Raw genomic sequence first — 20,594 nt, forward strand, 5'->3', positions numbered from 1 at the left:
CTCTTTGCTTGCATGAAACAATCCTAATTGCAGACTATACTTTTTGAATATAACTTCTGCCAAAGATCCATTCAAAGAGGACAGAGAGCTGTGCTCTCCTACTTGGGTGTTCAGATTAAGATCATCCAAGTCAGCATGCAAACACTCTAAGGTGGGCTCTCACTCATCCTGCCAGAAGAATTTGGTGCAATGACTATTTGATTACAATTTATATTCCATTAAAAAATACAGTAGTAAGCTTTTAAAGCTGCAAGGTCAAACTTTCAGGAGAAAGAAGATTCCCAGGCTCAGGCAGGATAACCCTTCTGGCCTTACATGCCTATGCGCTCTGACAGATTTTATTCAGAGGATCATGTGCAAGTTTTGCACAAAATCTCCTTATCATTCAATGCACAAGGTTAGACATTTCATTAAATCTTTTCAAAGAACTCTAATCCATAAAAATCCATCAGAGAAAACTTTGTGAATGGTTGATATTTGGTAACCAAAGAGTTGAGCGGGAGCCTGTGGGCTGGGAGACGTCAGGCAATAATGCTTTCTGCACTGCTCCTGACTTTGTCTGAAAATTTCTAACTGCAGTTACTGTCAGGTAAAAGTACCTTTTCCTGCCAGTTTGGCACAAATATGTGATGGTGGCTTACAAGGTAGATTAGCTACCAACACAGCAGGTGATGGAATTAGCCTTGGTGGCATAACAAAGGGGAGCTGCAGAGCTGCCACCAGCCCTTCCCTGCTGGCTGCCTGTGGGTGGAAGTAAATTGCAGGGACAGTGTGTGAGCAGCACAATGTGAATTTTCTCCCCACCACTTGCCTCACATGTAAAGACCAGCCCCAGCCCCAGCCTGCCTGAGGGTGACACACATGCTCCAGGGTTTCACCTCCTGTGGGGTCCCCTTTGTCTCAGTGACAAAGTCAGGAACCATCTCCTGGTTCCTGACCAGGGCTTTATTGGGAAAGCCCTGGTGAATCCACAGTAGCAGCACACAGGGAGAAAAGTGCAGCACCCTTCCACCCCCACAAACGCCACGGGCTCTGCTGCCAAGAGAAAAAAAAACATTTCCAATTCAATTGTTTTTCTTGTGGCAAAGCTGAGATTCCCATTCAGGACAGTTAAAAGCTAAAAATCAGGCATCCACAGTAGAACTTAAATTGGTCAAGATCAGGCTTTCCACACAGGCAGGCAAATACACATCAGGGTGAGCTGGAGTGCTTCTAGTGCCTGCCTAAAGCTGTCCTACCAAACCAAGCACACAGCTGCATTTTCTTTCAAAATACTACTGAAGCCTTTTAAGAGAGAGGGGGAATAATTCAGATTCTGGCAGTGGGGAATATTTCACAAATCATATATGCTTTGGCATCAAGCCCTTAAAGCTAGGGGCCTTTACTCACAGGCTTTGTTGGGAGAGATCCACCCACCTCAAGTGGGATTAATTAAAAGAGGCATGTATCATGCAAATAGTTTCTGTTTCCTTACAGAAATATTCAGAGCACATAACCCAAACCAGCTTTAGAATCAGAGCGAAGCAGGGAAGAAAATGATTTCCTGCTCTCCTAACTCTTTTCCTTTGCCTGTACACTAAGGGAGGAACAGTGAGAGAATGCTGAGAGCTCACCATTTCTGTACAGTTCCTTTGATAAATCCTAATGAAGTAGAAGAAAAAAAAAGTGTTTTCAAAGATGGGCTGTATCTCACTGTAAGGTGCCAAATTTTCCACATCAAACGTGTGCTAATCTGCTCATTGGACAAGGACAGTCCGAGTCTCATCCCTGAAAATGATCTTTTTATCTTAAGGCAGAACAGGAGAAAATGGAAACTCTGTATTTCTTCAGCATGTCAGATTTTCAGCTCCATGTGACAGGGACGGGGGCTGCAACAGAAAGCTCCTTTGGAAAGGGAGATAAACTTTAAAAATACTGCTTTCTTCTCAGGAAGCGAAACTATTTCCCTAGATAAGAGAGATCCCAACACTTCAAGGAATCCCTGCAGAAAATGGTGGTGGAACAGTCAGAGCACAGCGCCCCAGTTCAAAAATAAGTCACAGAAAAAGCTCAAGTTTCCACAAGAACTCTTCCTCAAAACTCTTTTTTCCCCCTTTTAATATCTCAGACCCATTTTCTGAGTCAATTTCCTATGATCCTGCAAAGGCTGTTATTAAAACCAGACCAAGCGTAGCTGAAATTCCAGCGCTCAAAAGAAACATTGAATAGGCACAGGAGCTGGCCACACTGTCCCCCTCAGGTGATTTCCCTGCAGCCCCTTCCCTGGGATTTCCTCCCTTGCACTTTAGTCAGCAGAAGAAACCTGAAGTTTCAGCAGAATAGCAAACCCTTCCTTCATTCTTTAGCAGTTGAGATTTTTCTGTCTGAGGCTTTCATAGCTCTAAAAGAGAGAACTAGGATCTAGTCCAGAAGATGTGTATTGCAGATTATTTTTTTCCACAAAAATGTCAGGCAGTCTCACATTCTGTTCTGTATCCAGCTACAATTTGAAAATCACTGACCTCCTTTATCCACCACTGCTTTTCATGCCACCAGTGGCGGTCCCGACCGGAGGCGTTCCCAGGCTGCTTACCCATGTGTCTTTTGCGTGCTAGAAAATTCCTTCCTGGTCTCCATCCCACCTAGCCCTCTGGCATGAAGAAGAAGATCAGCAGACATGCTCTTGGCAAGGCACCCTGGGAAAGCAGCGTCCATGCACAGCCAGGGCGGGTGGGGGAAGGAGACGCGCCGCCTCGCAGGCCAGGGGACGGGAGCCATGGTTCTCTCGGGTGGCACAGCTGGCACAGCTGCACCTCAGCCCTGCATCCCTCTGAGGTGGCCTCTGATGGCACAGAGCAAGCTGCAGGGCCAGCACCCTTTGGCTCAGCCCCAGGCTCTCCCAGCAAGGGGATGCTCCTTGGGTTCTTCCCTTCCAGCACAAAGTTTGGAAAGGCAATTCCAGGTTTCTCCACAGCTGTCCCTGCTGCAAGCTACAGGATATCCACTGAGGTGAAAGAGTGTTTCACAGCTGGGCATTGATGCAACAACGCCCTTTTCATTGCAAATGTATAAAAATACTTCATTCTTTTGATATACCTCATTTATTTATGCTTTCTATTATAAAGGGTAATTATATTAGAAACACTGAGCCTCAAATTTAAGTTACTGACAACTATGACAGATCTCACCTATTTAAAAGAAAATTCTTCTCCAAAGCTTCTCTTCTCAATTACCGTTTTTAAAATTGAAAATGTGCACATTTTATTTTGGTTCCTATTTAGCTGGCTCTTTTTTTTTTTCCCAAACTGTGAGTACTTTCAATGTAGCAGCTAATTTATCAAAAATGGAGAAACCCCTTTGTTCCAACATTGCCTTATCTGCCCACGCCTCTCATAATTTAGAAAGTTAATGAATCCCTCAGAATCAGAGGTTTTAATATATATATATATATGTGATTAAGTGTATTACATCATTGTGAAAATAAACATTAAGGACATTCTATTCATATAACAAAAAAAAAAAAGCAGTCAATGCCATAGAAAATTATACAATATGCAAAGCTACTTTAAAAGGTCCTGATAAATGCAAAGCCTTGAGAAGGAAAGGAAATAATGCACTGAAGATAATGTGGTTCCTTAACTAATTGCTTGGTACCATATGATGTACTCTGACAGACAACCAGGGACTGTTTCCAACTGGCTGGAAATGACTGGCTTTGCAGGACAACAATCAGACTCCTACCAGTTTGTTCCACTGGTTCTACAAGAATTGCTCTTGTTCTCTCCCAGGAGAGCCCCTGGTTCCTCTGGTGAGGGTTCAGAAGGGCAGAAGTGAGGAGCTGTACCCCTGCCCCTCTCCTCCTGGGGGTAGGTGACCTCCCTCTCTCTCTGGTCCCTTATGAGGGTACAACACAACCAGAACTGGGGTTCTTAATGCAAACAAATCAGGGTCTTCCAAGTGACTGACTAGAAGTTTTTTAAATGAAAAAATCTTCCTATCTTTTCAAACAGGCTATGTGCTAAAAAGTGCTTCCATCAAACACCTCTGACTGCAGGGAATGCCCAGTTTTGCTTTGCTACAAGCCTTTGGCAGCAGCAGCGCTCGCCTCCCAACCAGGGAGCAGTGCAGGGTCTGTGTGCGGTGCCAGGGGAGAGAACCATGGCACGCCCAGGAACACCAAGCTCTTACCTTGGCACGCTGGGAGGAGCCCGGCTGGGCCGAGAGGGAACCTGGGGGGGTCCTCCATGGCCTTCAGCACTGGGGAATGGAGGCAGAGCTCCCGGGCGGAACGGCACCGGGGGCGCCCCCGACTGCGGGCCCGGAGAGGGGATGGCAGGAGCGGGGCCTCGGCCAGATAAAGGTCTCGTGGGGGGATTGTTCAGGGTAGGTCTCCTCGGAGTTGAAGGACTTGGAGGAGGTGATCTGGTGAAATATCAGAGATTTGAAAAGTTCAGTAAGGTGGGGGCGCACGTTTTGGGTTTTCTTTGATGTATTGTATTTTGTTTTAAACAAAAGTTAAAACTTATGACAGATGTTTTTTATTGGCATTTTCCTTTGCTGTCAGTGTCAGAGGATCACATACAATTAAGACACACGTGTTTCCCACTGACAGCATACAAGCAAAGAGGTGAATAAAATGGATTTTATTATTCAAGTCCTAATAATGTTTTGTTAAGTGGAATTTCTAGGACATGGAGCCTGACATGCTGAATTATTATAACAGCTTGCAAAAGGAGGCCAAGGGGATACACAACTGGGGTGATAGAAGCAACTGCTATTTGAAGCATCAGAGAAGCTGTAAGCCCACTGGATGGTCTTCTTGCAAGGCAAATATCCTGTCTGGTGCTCACATAAACATACCCACAGAATAGGTGGGTATATTTATATATATATATATATATAAACATATTCCCATATTATTTATATATATATATATAAAAATATTCCCATATTATATATGGGAAAATGTTTTCATTTGCCTCACAGATGTCAGTAAGACCTGGAGGAGCATCTTCCCAAAAAGACAGACAGGGAGGGAGCTCCTGATCTTGTTGGAACCCTGGTTGGTGAGAATTTGACACTTTCTGTGCTGACAGGCACTGACCCCCAGGAGAACACTGCATTTGACCTGAAGCTGTGGAGAAGGCTTCCAAAATTGAATGACAGAACTGGGATTGGGGGTGTGGAGTTTGAATAGAAGGGTGTAATATCACATGGTGGAAAACTTAGAGTTTAAAGTTTTAGAATATAGTAATATATATAAAGACAAGATAAAAGTTTAAAGACAGAATCTAGTCCTTCTTCTTCATAAGTTTGAATATTGAGTATTGTAAAATTAAATTTTAAAATCCACATGACAGGCCATGAGTAGTTAGTTATTAAATTAAAAGTAAAAATAATTTAAGTGTAATTTCTTAATTAGACAGTTTACCCTTAAAAAGCCTTGTAGAAAAAGAAATACAACTCCATTTTTAGTTTGTTAGAGTGAAGCACTGTAGAACTCCCAGTTTGTAAAACTGTGATAGATAAAAACTAATAAACACCCAAACATAAAATACCATCTCATACATTTAATCCCAACCTTAAATAAAAAGAAACAAAGACAGTGGCAGCACCCGAGACAGTCAGGCTGACCACTGTGACATTTATATTTTTTGAACATGACTTTTTTACCTAGGGTTTTTCTCCTGAAAAGCTGAAAGGTAGTGAGAGGCTTCAGAGAAAAGAAAAACAATTCTTATTTCATCTGTTTCTTTTGTGTTGTGCTTATGTAGGATGTGTTTGGAGATTGTTTACTTAAGGTGATTGCTTGATTGGGCTCTGATGTGAGCTGTTTTGACTTATTGGCCAATTAGGGCCAAGTTGTGTCAGGACCCTGAAAAGAATCACAAGTTTTTATTATTATTTTTTTAGCATTTAGTAAGGATTTTTAATGTATTTTTTAGTATAGTATAGTGTCAGAACCCAGGACACTCCTCTGGCTGCCCTGGATGGCTCGAGACCCTGGCAGGGGGCTCAGAGACCTTGGCACGGGGTCAAAAACACCTGTGCCTTTGATTTTAACCCATGGAAACAATTACCAACTTTGTGTGAGGATTTGCAAGCCACAAGAATAATAGTTATTATTCTTTTTATAAAATAATATATAGTTTGAATAGAATAATAGTTAATTTATCACAGGGTGAAAAAGTAGAATTTTGAGGATTTAGAATGAGAGTTCAAGACGCAAGATGGAGGAATCTGGGTGTGTCCTGTCCTTCTTCTTCCTCTTGTCCTTCATCTTCTGCTGTGATAGTGACACTTCTGGATTGGTTTAGAGTAGAGACAGAGTGTCTAACATACGTGATAGGTATTGGAAAATTATTGTAAATAAAATAGTTCTTTGCATAAAAAGCCAACACCACCCCAAGGGCAGGGACTGTGCCACAACCCGACCTGCTGGACAGATCTCAGCAGGTCAGAGAAAGAATGGAACAGAGCACAGTGCCTGTCCTGGGTGCCAATGCAGTCCAGCTGTGAGGCTGTGAGGCTGTGAGGCTGCTCACCTGCGTGCCTGCTGGAGCCAGGAGTCATCCACAGGTGGGGGAGCAGGGGTGGACACGGTGCTGGTGCTGATGTCCCCGATGATGGCCAGCGCCTCCTGCAGCGCCTGGTACATGCACAGGGTCTCGTCCCGCCGCTGCGCCTGCTCCGCCGACTCCTCCATCAGAGTGTTCTGGTCCTCAGAAGAATACAGGTGAGCCAGCAGCTCTGCGTTGATAAATTCTTTTACCTGTTCCATCAGTGGGAAAAATGCGTATTTTATGATTGGCTTTTTGCAAATATTCAAATGAATATTATATGTGTTATGTTAGAAAGTTGTGCTGTATTAATTCTCTTAAGTAGTGTGGTAAATATAGTTTCAGGTTATAACAAAATGTTAAAATAGAAACTATGCTATGTAAGATACTTTTTCTAAAGAAATTACTTGCACTGAGATAGCAGCCACAGGACACCTGAATCTGTCAGAGAAAGAGAATTTATTGCTCCATTTTCAGAAGAAATGAACTTCTTCCTGCCTGGCTCAGCCCTGAAGACACCATCAGGATTCAGAGGAAGAAGCTGACACTGCCCAGACAGAATCCTGTGTTTGAATGGAATTTATGCATCATGGATGAGGTGTATGAATATGCAACAGCCTGCTGCTTTTAAGGGTTAATCCTCTGTTAACGTGGGTCCTTTTCCAGGCTTATGCTGCCCAGATAGAGGTACCCAGACTGTCTGTAACTCTTTGTTTCTATTGTCTCATATTGTCCTAATCCCAATTGTCCAAATTTTATTACTTTAATTATATTGCTATTTTTATAATCATTTTATTACTATTAAACTATTAAAATTTTAAAAACAAGTGATTGGTATTTTTCACAATCAGACAGAAAAGAAAATAATCCAAACCACCAAAGAAATAAACAAAAGTCTCTATGGAAAATACAAGGCTGAACAAATACAGGGGAGATCAATGGAAGCAGGATATTGAATTACTTTCTCTCACTACCTTACACCAGCTCTGCTGCAATTCTGCATCTCTGAGGTGACACCTCTGCTTACCGTTCATTTCCCAGCAGCTCCCAGGAGCCAGCTGCCATTTTGGGCCATGTCTAAAGGACTGGGAGGTAAATGGCAGTACCATCAGATATAAATTCCCCTGGGAATGGGAATTTTCAGGCTTTATGACATACCTGTCAATTACTTTCTTAGCAACAATCTACCCTACTGTAGACAGAGTCTTTCATTTCTAGCAAGTCTGTCAGATTCTGAATAACACATCCACACACATTCAAACTGAAGGGAGAAGTCTCCAAGTAATCTAATTTACTGTATTGATTTCCTGCTATGCCTGCCCTGGTTATGGAAACCTGGGCCACATTAAGAGACATAAAAAGCTCGAGGTACTCTGATTAAATAAGACTGTGGTAAATAGACCAACTGCTGACCTACCAAATCCTTGCATTTGAGACTTGGTGCTGTTCTGATCTATTTCTCATCTGGTGCTTTGCTCCATAAAGCTTTTTTGAGCTGGAGATAGTGATGATAATACATTCCCAGGATTCTGATTACATAAACCTGAGCTCCATTTGCTCATGGGTTTGTGCTGGTTTTGTGATTTAAAGGCTGACAGTGAGACTAAGGCAATGTTTGTGTTTAGACAAGGTCAGTGAGAGCAGTGAGCCAGCACAGCCAAGGGACCCTTTCTGGTCACCAGCAACGAGCAGGCAGCCAGCACAGAGCTCAGAGGGAAGCAAAACCACATTGCCTGGGCTTGGCTGTCATTTCCCATTCACGTATGACAGGAGATGCACAAATTCTTAGCAAAGCCTGCAACATTTTTCCATGAGTTTCATGCTGTTTTCCAGTAGATGGTACTGATCAAGAGCCAGAGTACACTACTTTCCTTGTGATTGCCAAAAACTCCACATTAAAAACAGATATCACAGTTAAACAGCATCACATTCTGCTCAATGAAATGAGCATTTTAATGGCATCACTTCAAAAAAAGAAGTCCTAAAATTAGATTAAGGCCAGAGCTGATTGTAAAGGCATTGCTAAACCACAAATATCTGTTTGAAAAAAATCAGCCTGTGACAATTATCATGAGAGGTCCCTGTCTGTCACTGGCAGAGGATTTGAGTAACTCCCTCCTCTGGAAAGGGAAGACTGCTGTGTTAAGGATGGATCTTGGATCAGCCTCCTGCCCTCCTGTACTGTACTAGACAGAGGAAGATCTCCCACCAGAGCCACTTTCTCCAGCTTGGAAATGGAGGGAAAAGTGCTGCTTACTCATGTTTGCTCCTTTCTGGAAAGCAGACTCACAGGAATGGTTTAAAACATTTTCCTTCACAGACATCAGGCCTGCAGTCAAAGCTGAACCATAGCAAGCATCCAAATGCCAGTGCCCCAGATCTGCCCTGGCACTCTGAAATGGGGCAAGGAACATCCTCAGTGGGAAGACAACACATGGCACTGCCTCAAATGCAAACACAACCCATTCCTTGAGCTGCAGTCTGGCAGTACCAAGTCCTCTGGAGTTTTTCTCCTCAGCTGAGATCACTATCAGCACTGTTTATGGAGCATACACTGACTACTCTTAAGACCACCCCTCTTGTATAATCCAGGATACCAAGGCACCATGAAATACAAACTTGTGTATGTGTTTTTTGTTTGGGCATGTTTGAATTGGTAATGGTAACTCAATGCAGTTCTGTGTGGTAAATGTATTTTCTTTTAAGGTAATCAACATCCACCCTAGGGGAAGAACAAGGGATGCACTTGGAACACAACAATGTAGGCTTAGGCCCCAAAATATGCTCAGGGACAGCATGTAATTATTTTCTGTACACTGAGTTTGAATCTGATACTTTTCTTGAATTCTAAGTACTTGTTTATGGGCCCACAAAGTGGAAAGGAAGTTCTAGGAAAACTTGGGAGGTTGCAATTGTCATGGAAACAAATTCCTTGGGATCGATTTGTTTCCAGAGTTTTGGAGGCAACATGATGGGGCAGCAGATATACAGAATATGTTGATTAAGGGGGAGGGAAAGTGTTTTCACTTAACTCCTGGTGTATGGGTTGGACTTCTGAATACTCCAAGGAACACACACAACTTCACAGGACCCACCTTCAATCACAGCTCCACTCCTTTCCAGATCTTTGCACAACCTTTTGGCAGGGCTCAGCACTCTTGATTCAGCCATTTCTTTCTCTTTTCAATAGCTCTGATTTTTAAAAATTGCTATTTTACCTATTGTTTTCAATATGGTATTTTACTGCCTATGCTGTACAGAAAGAAATTCATTAATGCTTCTATGTCACTTTTCACAGTTCTTTAAAATGTTGGGATTCTTTGCCACAGATTTAAACCCTAGGATGGAGGTGTAAGGCTCAGCTCGCTAGGAAGCCCAAATGCAGCTTGGGACTATGAGGTCAGCTGAAAGCTTGGTGATATTTTAAGTGTGTGGTTTCTGTGTGCCAGCCTGGCAGGTTTTATCAGTGTCACCAACAGCTGATGAGACTGAAAGCACAAAACCTCACTTCTGAGAGAGAAGCACACATTTCAGAGACCCCTAAACAATTCCAGATGAGGAGGTGAGTGGCAGAAAATTTAATGTAAGCTTTCAAAAGCAACTGCTCACTGAGCTCTGCTGTTTATGAAATGAAAGGTAAACCCCAGCCTTTCCAAGGGCACTGGAGATAGGCTAAGTCAAAGCAGCGAGCTGCTAGCAATGATCTGGAAAGAGCAGTGAGGACACACACTCAACTTCTGAAGTCTACAGCAGGGCTGATTTCCAGGAAAAAAAAAGCAGTTCCATTGTTCCCATAGTGTTTTGTAAAAACTCAGCCATGACTAGAGCATTACTTACATTATGACTCCCCTAAACCCGAAGAAGTTTAATGAAAAATCTCTTGCCCTCATGCAAAAATTCTGTTTGTATTAAATGTACGAGGAAATCCCACTGAAATTTCCTGTCCAACCACCTAACTCTTAAGTGCAACACAAATTCCACAGGGCTAATAAAATCCATCAGATGAAGGCTAGAGGTGGCTCTGAGTCAAGAGTAAATGCTACCTTCTAATCACATTTGCCTCCCAGCATATTGCACTGCTAAAGGCTGCCTGGTTTGATGACCTCTCAGACTAGCAGGGGCTCTGGGTCCCATCAGTAATTTGTGTGGCAGCAGTGGCACTAATATTAAGCTCAGTTTTCAACAAGGTCCATTCAGAACTCTGCCAGGATGTGAAGGCTGAGGTCTCACTGCAGTGGAAAAACAACGGTATCTCAAAGCTGGTTTTAACCAAATAATCTTCAGATCTAAGAAAGACACACACAATAAATCAACCAACCACATCTGCTTATCTAAACAACAGTGTCCAAAGCTTCCAGATTTATTCCTTGGAAATGGTAACCTGAAAATATAAAGAAACCCAAACAAAATAAGAACTGCTTTATGAACCCTGACAAAGGCCTGCAGATGGAAAACCAAGGAAGCACAACTCTGCTCTCCTGCTCTCACAGGCTGCCCACACCAAGCTCCCAGTTCCTCTTCCTGTTATATCAAAAGCAAGACATCAAATAAAAACCAAAACAAAAGCACCCCCACCTTGATTTACCTTTAAATAATAACTTATATTCTGATTAAGATGTAAATGAATTCTTTAGGATTTTGGGATAAGCACTCAAGGCAGTGTGCCACCCTTTGAGAAGGCTGCAGAACTTCCAAGTGCTATGGAATATTGGAATATTTTGTCCACGAGTGTGACATTAATTCCTCTCTTTAGTAGCTGCTGGTGCTGCTGTGTTCCAGAGGGGTGTTTGAGAGTGACAGATCTGACAGACACATTGAACTGATTTAGAACTGTAGCTGTTACTTACATTATTGATCATGAGGTGCATGATTGTTTTCGGGATCAGATCTCGGATACATTTGTTAATAATGGACATGTAGGAGTCCACAAGATTTCGAATTGTCTCCACCTGTCTTTCCAGCTGGGGGTCCATTGAAAAATTATCTGCTTGGCCATTCTCTTCAGTTTCAGTCTACAAAGAAAAAAAAAGCCTTTCAGATTGAAGTAAGCGTGAAACATATTGGGGGAAATACCCCTGGACTTACACTGTAGTAATCCAGCAACATAACTCATACAAAGACAGGTTAAAATATGAAGTCATGGCTTGTTTGACATTAGTGTTCAGCATCATGAAATTTGGACCTTTAAAGTTCAATGCCAAATGAGACCTTTTGCACAAAGCACATGTATGTATTTCTACACAAATTTGTAATTTTATGTTAAAGAAAGTTTTCAGACAAAGATGCACAGTGGTAAATGTCACACCAAGAAATTATTTCAGATCACTTACTGCAATCCTTATTATCAAATCTTTTACCATTCACAATCAGCCAGCTGGACTCATGCAAGAAAGCAGCACTATAAGTCTGGATTTTTAATTTTACTCTTCTGTGGGTTAAACCCACCTTTGTTATTTAAAGCTGACTTATTTGTGACAAATTTTGCAGTTCAGTGTCCAACTTGTTAGATGTGAATAGCACCTATATAAACAAAGGGATTATAAAAGATAACAGCAAAAGCATCATTGCTTCCAATGCTCAAGGCTGAATTATATATTTGAGGTCTCTTTTTCACTGGATAGAAAAAAAACTTCTTTGTATGCAAACAGCTGACCTAATTAAATACCAGGAACTTTAACTGGAGGCTAAAAGGCCTATACTTTGCCTCAGTCTGGCCTGTATAAATATAGGAAAACCTAAAAGAAAAATAATAACCTTTTGGTGAAAATCAAACTGCTGTCTGGGGCTTGCAGATGCCAAAAGAATGGAATTTCTACCCAGAGAGTACAAAGAACAACGTTCCCCAAACTTTGATATCCAACTTCTCTCTGAAAACAACTGCCAGAGCATTAACAGCACGAACTGTAAAATCTAAATCTGAGTACCTGAGTACCTGAGTATGCTTCTGTGGGTACCTAGAAGCATAAAATCATAGAAGCACAAAGTGTTTTTGGTTTTGACTTCAGCCAAAGTGCTCCAGCCTTGCAGCTCATGTTGTTCCAAGCCCCCTTGCAGGCAGGGACACCTCCCACCACACCAGTGCCCCATCCAACCTGGCCTTGGACATGAGGAACACAAAGGAACAGAAAGCACTGGCAAAAACTGAAGAAGCCAACCAGGAGAACGAGTTGTGTATCAGCCAGAGCCCTGCCAGCACAGCCCCATTCACAACAGAGCTTTTAGCTAAAATTGGCACATGGCTGGTGCTTTAAAGATTTCTGGAGCAGCTGAGATCAGTATCAAACCCACCAGTGAAAGGCCATTAGTGCTAAATATGCAAACATGTCACCAAAGAGGCTTTTCCCTGCAGGAAACTGGGCCAAGAAGGGATTCCTGGTTTCATGTCCTGGTGCAGGCTCTGCTTCTGCTCACACACCATTGCCAGGTAGAGCACTTGGAACCTTTTCAACTACAGCTTGGTCAGTCCAGGCTAAATGAAATGGAATGTTTGTGATGTGTTAAGTTCTAGTTTTGTTAAGAAATAAGACCCAATGTACCATTTAGAAACAAAACTGAGTGTTTTCTAAAAGACCTTTCAAAAGTACGGGTGAATTACTGGAAAAGCAGCTGATCTTTAAAAACAATTAGCTGTGCTTCCTAAAAATCCTGTGACTGTGGAAGACAATGAAAGGGCTCTTGATGAAAACAGGGCTTTCAATGCTGTAACATTTGTAGACACCACCTTAAAAACCTTAATCTTTTTGTTAATAAACTGCACGTAGCCATGCACAGTGCAAAGTCACAGTGCAAAGACTATTTTCCTTAGCCTCCATGTCTAAAGAAAAACTCATGGTAATTTTCCCTGTAAAATACCACAGAAATAAAAAAATCATACATCTCTCATATATCTGCAGATTTTAGCCAAGTAACTACAGACAAAAAAATGCCCCCTTCCCAGTTCCCCTGTATTTGACATCTATTCTCTTTCTTCTCTTCTTTGCTGTCTATATAAAGTACAGTTTGTTCATGTATTTTTTTCCTTTTATTTTTTTTTTCACTCTTTAAATTACAGATTGCAATAAGATTCCTAACTGGCTAAGCAGCAAAGTGACAGATGTTTATCATTATCCTCATCAAGAGAATGTAAAGTAAAAATAGTAATTTGTCTCTGATCTTTCAGGCAAAGGGTAATAGTCTCTTGTTTGAAACTGTAACAGAGCTGACTTCATGCTGTTGATTTATTTTCTCTGAAATCAAAAAAGATCAATCTTTCATGACTTTACAGTAATTTATTATGAAAGCTTCTGGCCATAGTATTCCTAATGATTTGATGTCTCAACTGAAGGCTTTTCATGCCAGAAACCATCTTGTTTGCATGGCATCATGCCAATGGAAATCTGCTTCCAGCAGGTTCTGTGCCCTCCAGGACCCCTCCAAGCATTAGAAACCTTTCTCTGCTCAGCTGCCTCAGCTCTGTGCCAACAGCAGCAGCCAGAAATGAGGGTGCCTGGCGAGGCTGGGCATCCCAAGTGACAGAGATGTCCTATTCCACCTCCAGGCCATTGTTTCACAGCAGCTCTTGTCTCTGTGAGCCTCACAGTGACCCCACCTTCAGTGCAGGTCATCCCTCAGCCCCTGTCCCTGTCTCTTACAGCGTGGCTCCTGCAGTGAAAGCCTGCTCAGGGAATAAACCCAAAGCAAAGCACAGGAGCAAACCCTGCCAGTCTCTGCCCACTGCTACCAGCGTGGCCAGGCTGAGCAGGAAGGGAGAACAAAGAAGGTGCAAAGAGCTTTCCATGCCTCCTTTCCCAGGCAAGGCAGTCCAGTCCTTTCAGCTCCTCATCCCCAAGCCAGAACTCACCAGTTCCAACAGCAAGTGGTAAGTGACAGCACATGAATCTGGACTAGGTTTTTAGTCAGTTGACTCTTGCTTAATGCTGCTATTAATTGTTGACAGGAATGGAATATGGCTACTTCAAAGGAATGCAAGTGCAATTACTTTAGGGAGTTCTGTAAACCTCCAACAAAGAAAGCTAAGGAAGAAGCTAGAGTGCTAAAAAACAGGTAAAGGAAATGAATTCATCTGGGAAAACTCCAAATCAGAGTATGTGATGGAAACACACCAGGGCTACAAAGAAGCAACCAGTGAAAAAACCACAGATGAAGAGAAGGAAAGGTGGGAGCCACAGGGGTGCTTCCATGTATACCCTTCCACACACCCCCAGACATCCTTCCCTTCTGCTCATCCCTGCACTTTAGAAGACTAAAAATAGAAATCCCTTGCACTCTGCTGTGGTCTCACCTGTCTGAAGCTGCTCTGTGATCCCTGCAGGAGAAGGTGCTACAGGAACCCAAGGTACAGCTCTGCTGCTCTCCAACTTCCCTGCATGCACACACCTTCTGTACTGAGAATGTGCTAAGGATTAACTGATGTGTCCTACAAGAGCAGACTAAAAACTGCCTGGGAAATCCAAACCACTGAAGTTTGTGGGAATTTTACTGCTGGCTGCAGTGGCAAGAGGATTTCATCATTTCTACCAGAAAAGTTATCGATCTTCTGAAGATTGTGAGCTCTCTGCTGCAAGAGGAATGATTTAGTGTGGTATTGGGGATGCAGTGCAATCCAAAACAAAGGAGTAATACCTTAGGATATCAGGGTAATTTTTCTGATTGTAGAAAGTATAAGCAAGTTCAAGAATGTCCCAAGGAAACTTAATGAAAAGTGATTCCTTTTGAAATTCACAGCAAAACTGGGTAACACACTGAAAACAGTCCTGAGCTGGCCACACAGAGAGAGCAATACTTCTCATTTCCATGATTTCATTACATTCAGGGCAGCTGCCAGCATATTTAAGAATGTCTTGTATAACATTCCTGATGTCAGTTCCAAGAAGGAGCATTTGTCTGGCATTTTCATTAGAGAAGTGTATCAACCAATTTTCTGTAATCAAAAAGGCATTCTATTAACAGTGACCAGGAGGAAGCACACTGGAAGGTGACTGCCTCAAGGGTAAAAGTCAGAGCAGCAGCAAAGCAATGCTCTGTGCAGTACAAAATATGTCCATGGCTGCAGTAAGAAATTGCTCATTTAAAAGCTGCTTTCAGCTCTTTCATTTACAGTTCCAAGTTCACAACAGCAACAACCACCTGAGAATTAATTATTCCAGCCAGATTGCATTTATGTTTTAATTCACAGCTGCTGAAAATACATATAAAATCTATTTTATGTATCCCTGTCTAAGTAAGTTTTTTCTTTAATGCACCAACACTCAGCACACTGCAGTTGTCCTAACCCCCCTGCTTTTCCCTAAATCTTTACAATAGATTCTCTCTTCATTGCAGTTAGATGCTGGATATATAATTTAGCTAAGATCCTCTCAGCTGTACATAGTGTGCCTTTTGCCAGAGGACTGCTGAAACCACATGATGGCTTCACACAGTGAGGTTTTCTTACTGGAAGGAACCACAAATAAATGACAATACATTACTTTTGTGTATTTACAACAAAGCAAGCAGCAGAAAAAGAACACTTCCCAGGCAGCTTGGAAGCTGTCCTTTTCCCTCACAGAGGGTGACTTTGCCACTCTCTTCCATGCTTTCAGCATGTCCTGACTTTGTACTGCTGTTCCCTTTACTGAGCCACCCACAGGCTGCCCCTTTCAGCAGCTATGCCTTCATTAGCAGCCTGGAGCTGCTCTGAGCAGAGGTTATGATCTGGCTTGCCCTCACACACAACCCCCAGAAGAATGATACACCCTACTGCAGTTTGGTTCACAAGTGTTTCACTCCCTGGATTAGTTTAAATAATCACTTATTCCTGTCCTCTGTGGCTACAGACATTGCCCAGGACAGACCATGAGCTAAATCCTCCCAGACCTGCACTGGATATTAGAAAGGCTTTAACCATCCCAAACATTCCCAATCTGGCAGGCTCTCTCCCTGGAGAGGAGAAGCTGATTTGGAACTGTGACACTGGGAGTAATGATGTATTACCTGAACTCAAAGAAAGCTGGATTTAATTTCATCTCACAGGTTGATAACTAATTGTGGCAAACCAATCTAACCTCCTTTTGGAGCAGGGATTCAGATCTTACAGGTGTTGACACAGGTATCACACACAATCTTTCTGCCACAATCTCAAGTGCCATTTTCATCAGTGGAAGTGTGCTTTCCCTGCAGTTACTGCTTGGATGCTCATTGCCATAGAAAAGCTGTCAATGGCTCACTGGCAAAGTGGAGAACTGTACCAAGGGAACTTTCCTGTGGAGTGTGGTTTATAATGTGCTCATTAAAGCCTCAATGCTCAGGATGGTGGGTTATAGCCTGGGTTTGTTATGGGTACAGATGGGAAGAAACTGGAAGGGAATGTGAACAAGTTGGATGACAGGACACAGTTCACAATGACCGAGAGAAACAGGTTCAAAATCTAGATGAGTTCATTCTGAATAGAAAGTATCTGATTTCACAGATTCTCCTGAGTTGGAAGGGACCCACAAGGATCATCAAGTCCAACACCTGGCCCTGCACAGGACACCCCAAGAATCCCACCATGGGGTTCCTTAGGCAGGAATAAATCATTTAGATGTGAGAATGGAGCAGCTCAGCAGAAAAGGAGCTGTGTCCACAGTGCAATATAAACACAGCATGAGTCAATAATATCTGGCTGTTATAAAATCATGACAAGAATTGTGCATCCAGTGCTGCTTATCACACCACCAGAAATTTAAGGAACATTTTGAGAGTGTTCACATGAAGCCACTGAAGATGGTTCAGGGTTCTGTAAAAAATTACCTGAAGGGAAAAGGTAAGATTAAATTGGGACTGATGAGTTCACAAGAAATCACTTCTGGAAGGGCAGAGATGAGCAGCTTTGCAGCCAGCAAAAGATGTCAAATAAATATTTGGAAAGTGTTTTATGGTAAGAACAGTGAAGCACAGAAAGAGATGGATTAGGAGAGCTGCAAATCTCTTCCAAGGATTGGAGCAGCATCCCTCAGAAAAAACCTAGGTACAGAGACTTTTCCTTGAGAAGAAGAAACAGGCAACCTCTCACATCCCTTCCATCCAGTAGGTGCTACTGGGTGCAAAGAGGTGTGAAATTGCCCACAACACTGCAACAAGAAAAGGGATTTCTGAAAAGGCAACATTTCTTTTTTTAATTACAGTATCTTCTACTTTTTGCTCTCTGCAAAAATCAAGTAAAAAATGAAACCTTGCTGTGAATTGCTTTCTCTCCTCAAAGAATCTGCACTCCAATTTCACCATTTGCTGCTATGTACGTCTCTCACACAAAGGACTTTTACATAACCCTCCCTACACTGCAAGTTTTGACTGGGGGCCAACAGCTGCTTCATGCCTTTCCGAACAGACTGCTGGACAAGCAAAAGCAGAAAGAGGCTGGCATAAGGAAAACAGCACCTTTGTTTATAAAACAAATACTACTGTGGAATTTGCAAACTTTTCAGTCAAAGAATTTCCTTGTCATAACAACACATGAAGTGCCCCATATTTATAAGAGCACATTAGAAAAAAAATCTAGGATATGAGATACTATTGGCATGGTATTTGCTATTATTTCAGTGTAGAAGCATGTGAGTGGGTATTGGGAAGTCACAAACATGGTGAGTTACCCTGGAATTCATCATGATGATGATGACTTAAAGTGCAATGATTGGCCCAGATGATGTTCAGGCTGAAATTCATTGTGGATTTGTTACCAAATGCATGAAACACATTCCCAGAGCCAGCAGCCTGATCCAGCAGTGGCCATTAGTGAGGGGAACAGGATCATGTGCTGTGGAAGGAGGCAATCAATGGGTGGAGGCATCAGCCGGACATGTCAGGATTAAAGGATTAAAGCTACTGGCTGTGGAATGCAGTCCCCTAAGAACCAAAACAAATACAAATCCCAGAGTTTCTACCAAAGAGGATGAAAACAGAAAGCAAGAAAATTAGTCATCCACGAGGCTGATCAGGGAAGTATTAAGAGGAAGAGTGAAATCCCACCTTGCCTCTCTTCTCTGTTATTTACCTCCCTTAGCAGTAGCCATGCAAGAGAGGGTCACTAACAAAATTCTCCTTATTCCAGCAACAAGGCTCAGCTGAAGGATTCCTTTAGGAACAAGGAATTTTCTTATTTTCAAGGTTAAAATGGGGCAAGTAAGTGCTCAGTGCACAGACAAGGGCTGAGTGAAATACCTTGGCTGAGATGACATGTTTAAAGTGCAGCTTACAACTTAACATGTCTGTGTCTAAGAGCTGCATTTTTTTCACCAAATTTCAGTGGTAGGTACCCAGAACAATGAATTAAAATCATAATTCTGTTTGAAATGAATCCTTTACTGAACTCTTATTCTGTGGTCCCTCCTCATTTGTTCCAGCTGAGGTGGTAACTTCAGGGTACTCAGCAGCCTGGTTGAAGTAAGTGTGACTAGAGGAGGAGGAGGAGGAGGAGGAGGAGGGGAGGAGGGCAGCAGATCCGTGTGCAGATCCCTGTGCATGCTGGGATGGGCTCAGAGGGGCCTTGCAGTGGGGGAGCTCTGTACAGCATCCAGTGCTGGGCTCTATAAATTCCAGCCTTGTCTTTTATTTTTACTTGATCTAATGCAATGTGTCCCCTGTAACTCCGCTCTTTTCCGTAATTAATGGTTTCTAGGAAAATATTCTGAAATTCTCCCCTGATAAGCACCTAGACAAACTTGATGTTTCCTCTCTGAGACACAAAAGAGGACATTAAACTGTTTTCACCCCCACATCCCTGGAGCCATGAGAAGTACCAGATCTGTCTCTGCTGGGCCAGACTAAGCCCTGGCTCACCACAAACTCAGTGCAGCACCGACAAATGATCTCCATAGTAAATGATGCAAATAAGAAATGTCAGCATGTTCCAAAATTCCTCACTTAATCTTATTGCCAGTTGTATAGTCTGGATAATCAGTAAATAAATCCCTCTAACTTTGCTCAAATCCTTAGGGGCTGAATACACAGAGAGCACTTTCTAATTCATTCTCATTAACCTTCCCAGCTCTAAACAAAGTCATTTCCTACTTCTCTTAGTGTCTGAATTTTCCACTGGCCTCTGCAACACCTGATTTAGCAGCAATGATTTCTCACTTGTGATTTCTCTTTCGAGCTGGCATTGTTCTTTTTCCTCACACATATGCTTGCTGGAATAGCACGAATCAGCAAGATTTAAAACCTCCCATTCTTAAGTTTGAAGCCCCTGAAGGGAAATTGCAGTTGTGATGCCAAGGAACACAGTCGTACGTTATTTGACTTTTCCTCGGCCAGGCTGACAGCAGAGGGGGAGGAAGGGAGGAAGGAAAGGGGAAGGGAGAGGAAGATGGCATTTTAATAGCACCCACACTGCTTTCACACAGTTGGATCTCTGTGCTCTGGAGCAGCACCATTTCCTTTCCCTTTGCCTCACTTTCAGCCAGCACTGCTCAGCCAGCCTCTATGGGAAGGGTTCTCAATCTTGTTTTCCCAGCATGGACCACATCACAGTGCAGAAATCTGTCTTGTGGACAAGCCCCTAGCCCACCTTTTACCCCCAATTTTGACAGCCCATTACCAACTCAAGCCTTGCAGGGACCACCCCACCCACATCCCAGATGTGACTGTACGGGCCAACATTCCTGCCAGGACAAGATGGATTATCTCTCCAGCTCTTGGCCCAATTCTCAGAGTCTCTGTAGTACCCACAATAACTGCCTATCTGAAAAAAAATTAGTAAGAAAAAGGAATGTATTTAATCTAATTTAGTAAGTGGACACACAAGAACCAGCAGCATCTTGTGTTGACAAATTTGCCTTTCCCAGATGTTAATCATATCTCAAGCATAGCTTGGCCAGAGTTCTCATCAAAACATTTCATTTGATAATTCAGGTCTAAGATTCAAAGCTCTCATCCACATCAGTGAGTTTTCCATAAGCCTTCTGTCAGGCAGAGTGACAGTGGGCTACAAATTCTGGCAGGAACTCCTACCCCAGCAGAGCATCAATGATCACCATGTCCACAGTCTCCATTTAAACTCCTTTTTAAAGCTCAAGCAAAAATGGGACCTGCAGCATTCCT

At 42.6% G+C, this 20,594-nt stretch overlaps 1 protein-coding gene across 1 annotated transcript in view; it reads right to left on the reverse strand.

Annotated features, from left to right (window-relative positions):
• The window catches only part of DNM3 (dynamin 3), a 155,096-nt gene that overhangs the window by 13,985 nt on the left and 120,517 nt on the right, over window positions 1-20,594 (reverse strand). Inside the window, exons 18-20 of the mRNA XM_014309328.2 lie at window positions 11,387-11,551; window positions 6,525-6,751; window positions 4,168-4,401 (exon numbers count right to left, since the gene is read on the reverse strand). Of these exons, the coding sequence (XP_014164803.1) occupies window positions 4,168-4,401; window positions 6,525-6,751; window positions 11,387-11,551 (626 nt within the window). The remainder of the gene's footprint in view (window positions 1-4,167; window positions 4,402-6,524; window positions 6,752-11,386; window positions 11,552-20,594) is intronic.

Source organism: Geospiza fortis, unplaced genomic scaffold (genome assembly GCF_000277835.1).
Source record: "Geospiza fortis unplaced genomic scaffold, GeoFor_1.0 scaffold5, whole genome shotgun sequence".
NCBI lineage: Eukaryota > Metazoa > Chordata > Aves > Passeriformes > Thraupidae > Geospiza > Geospiza fortis.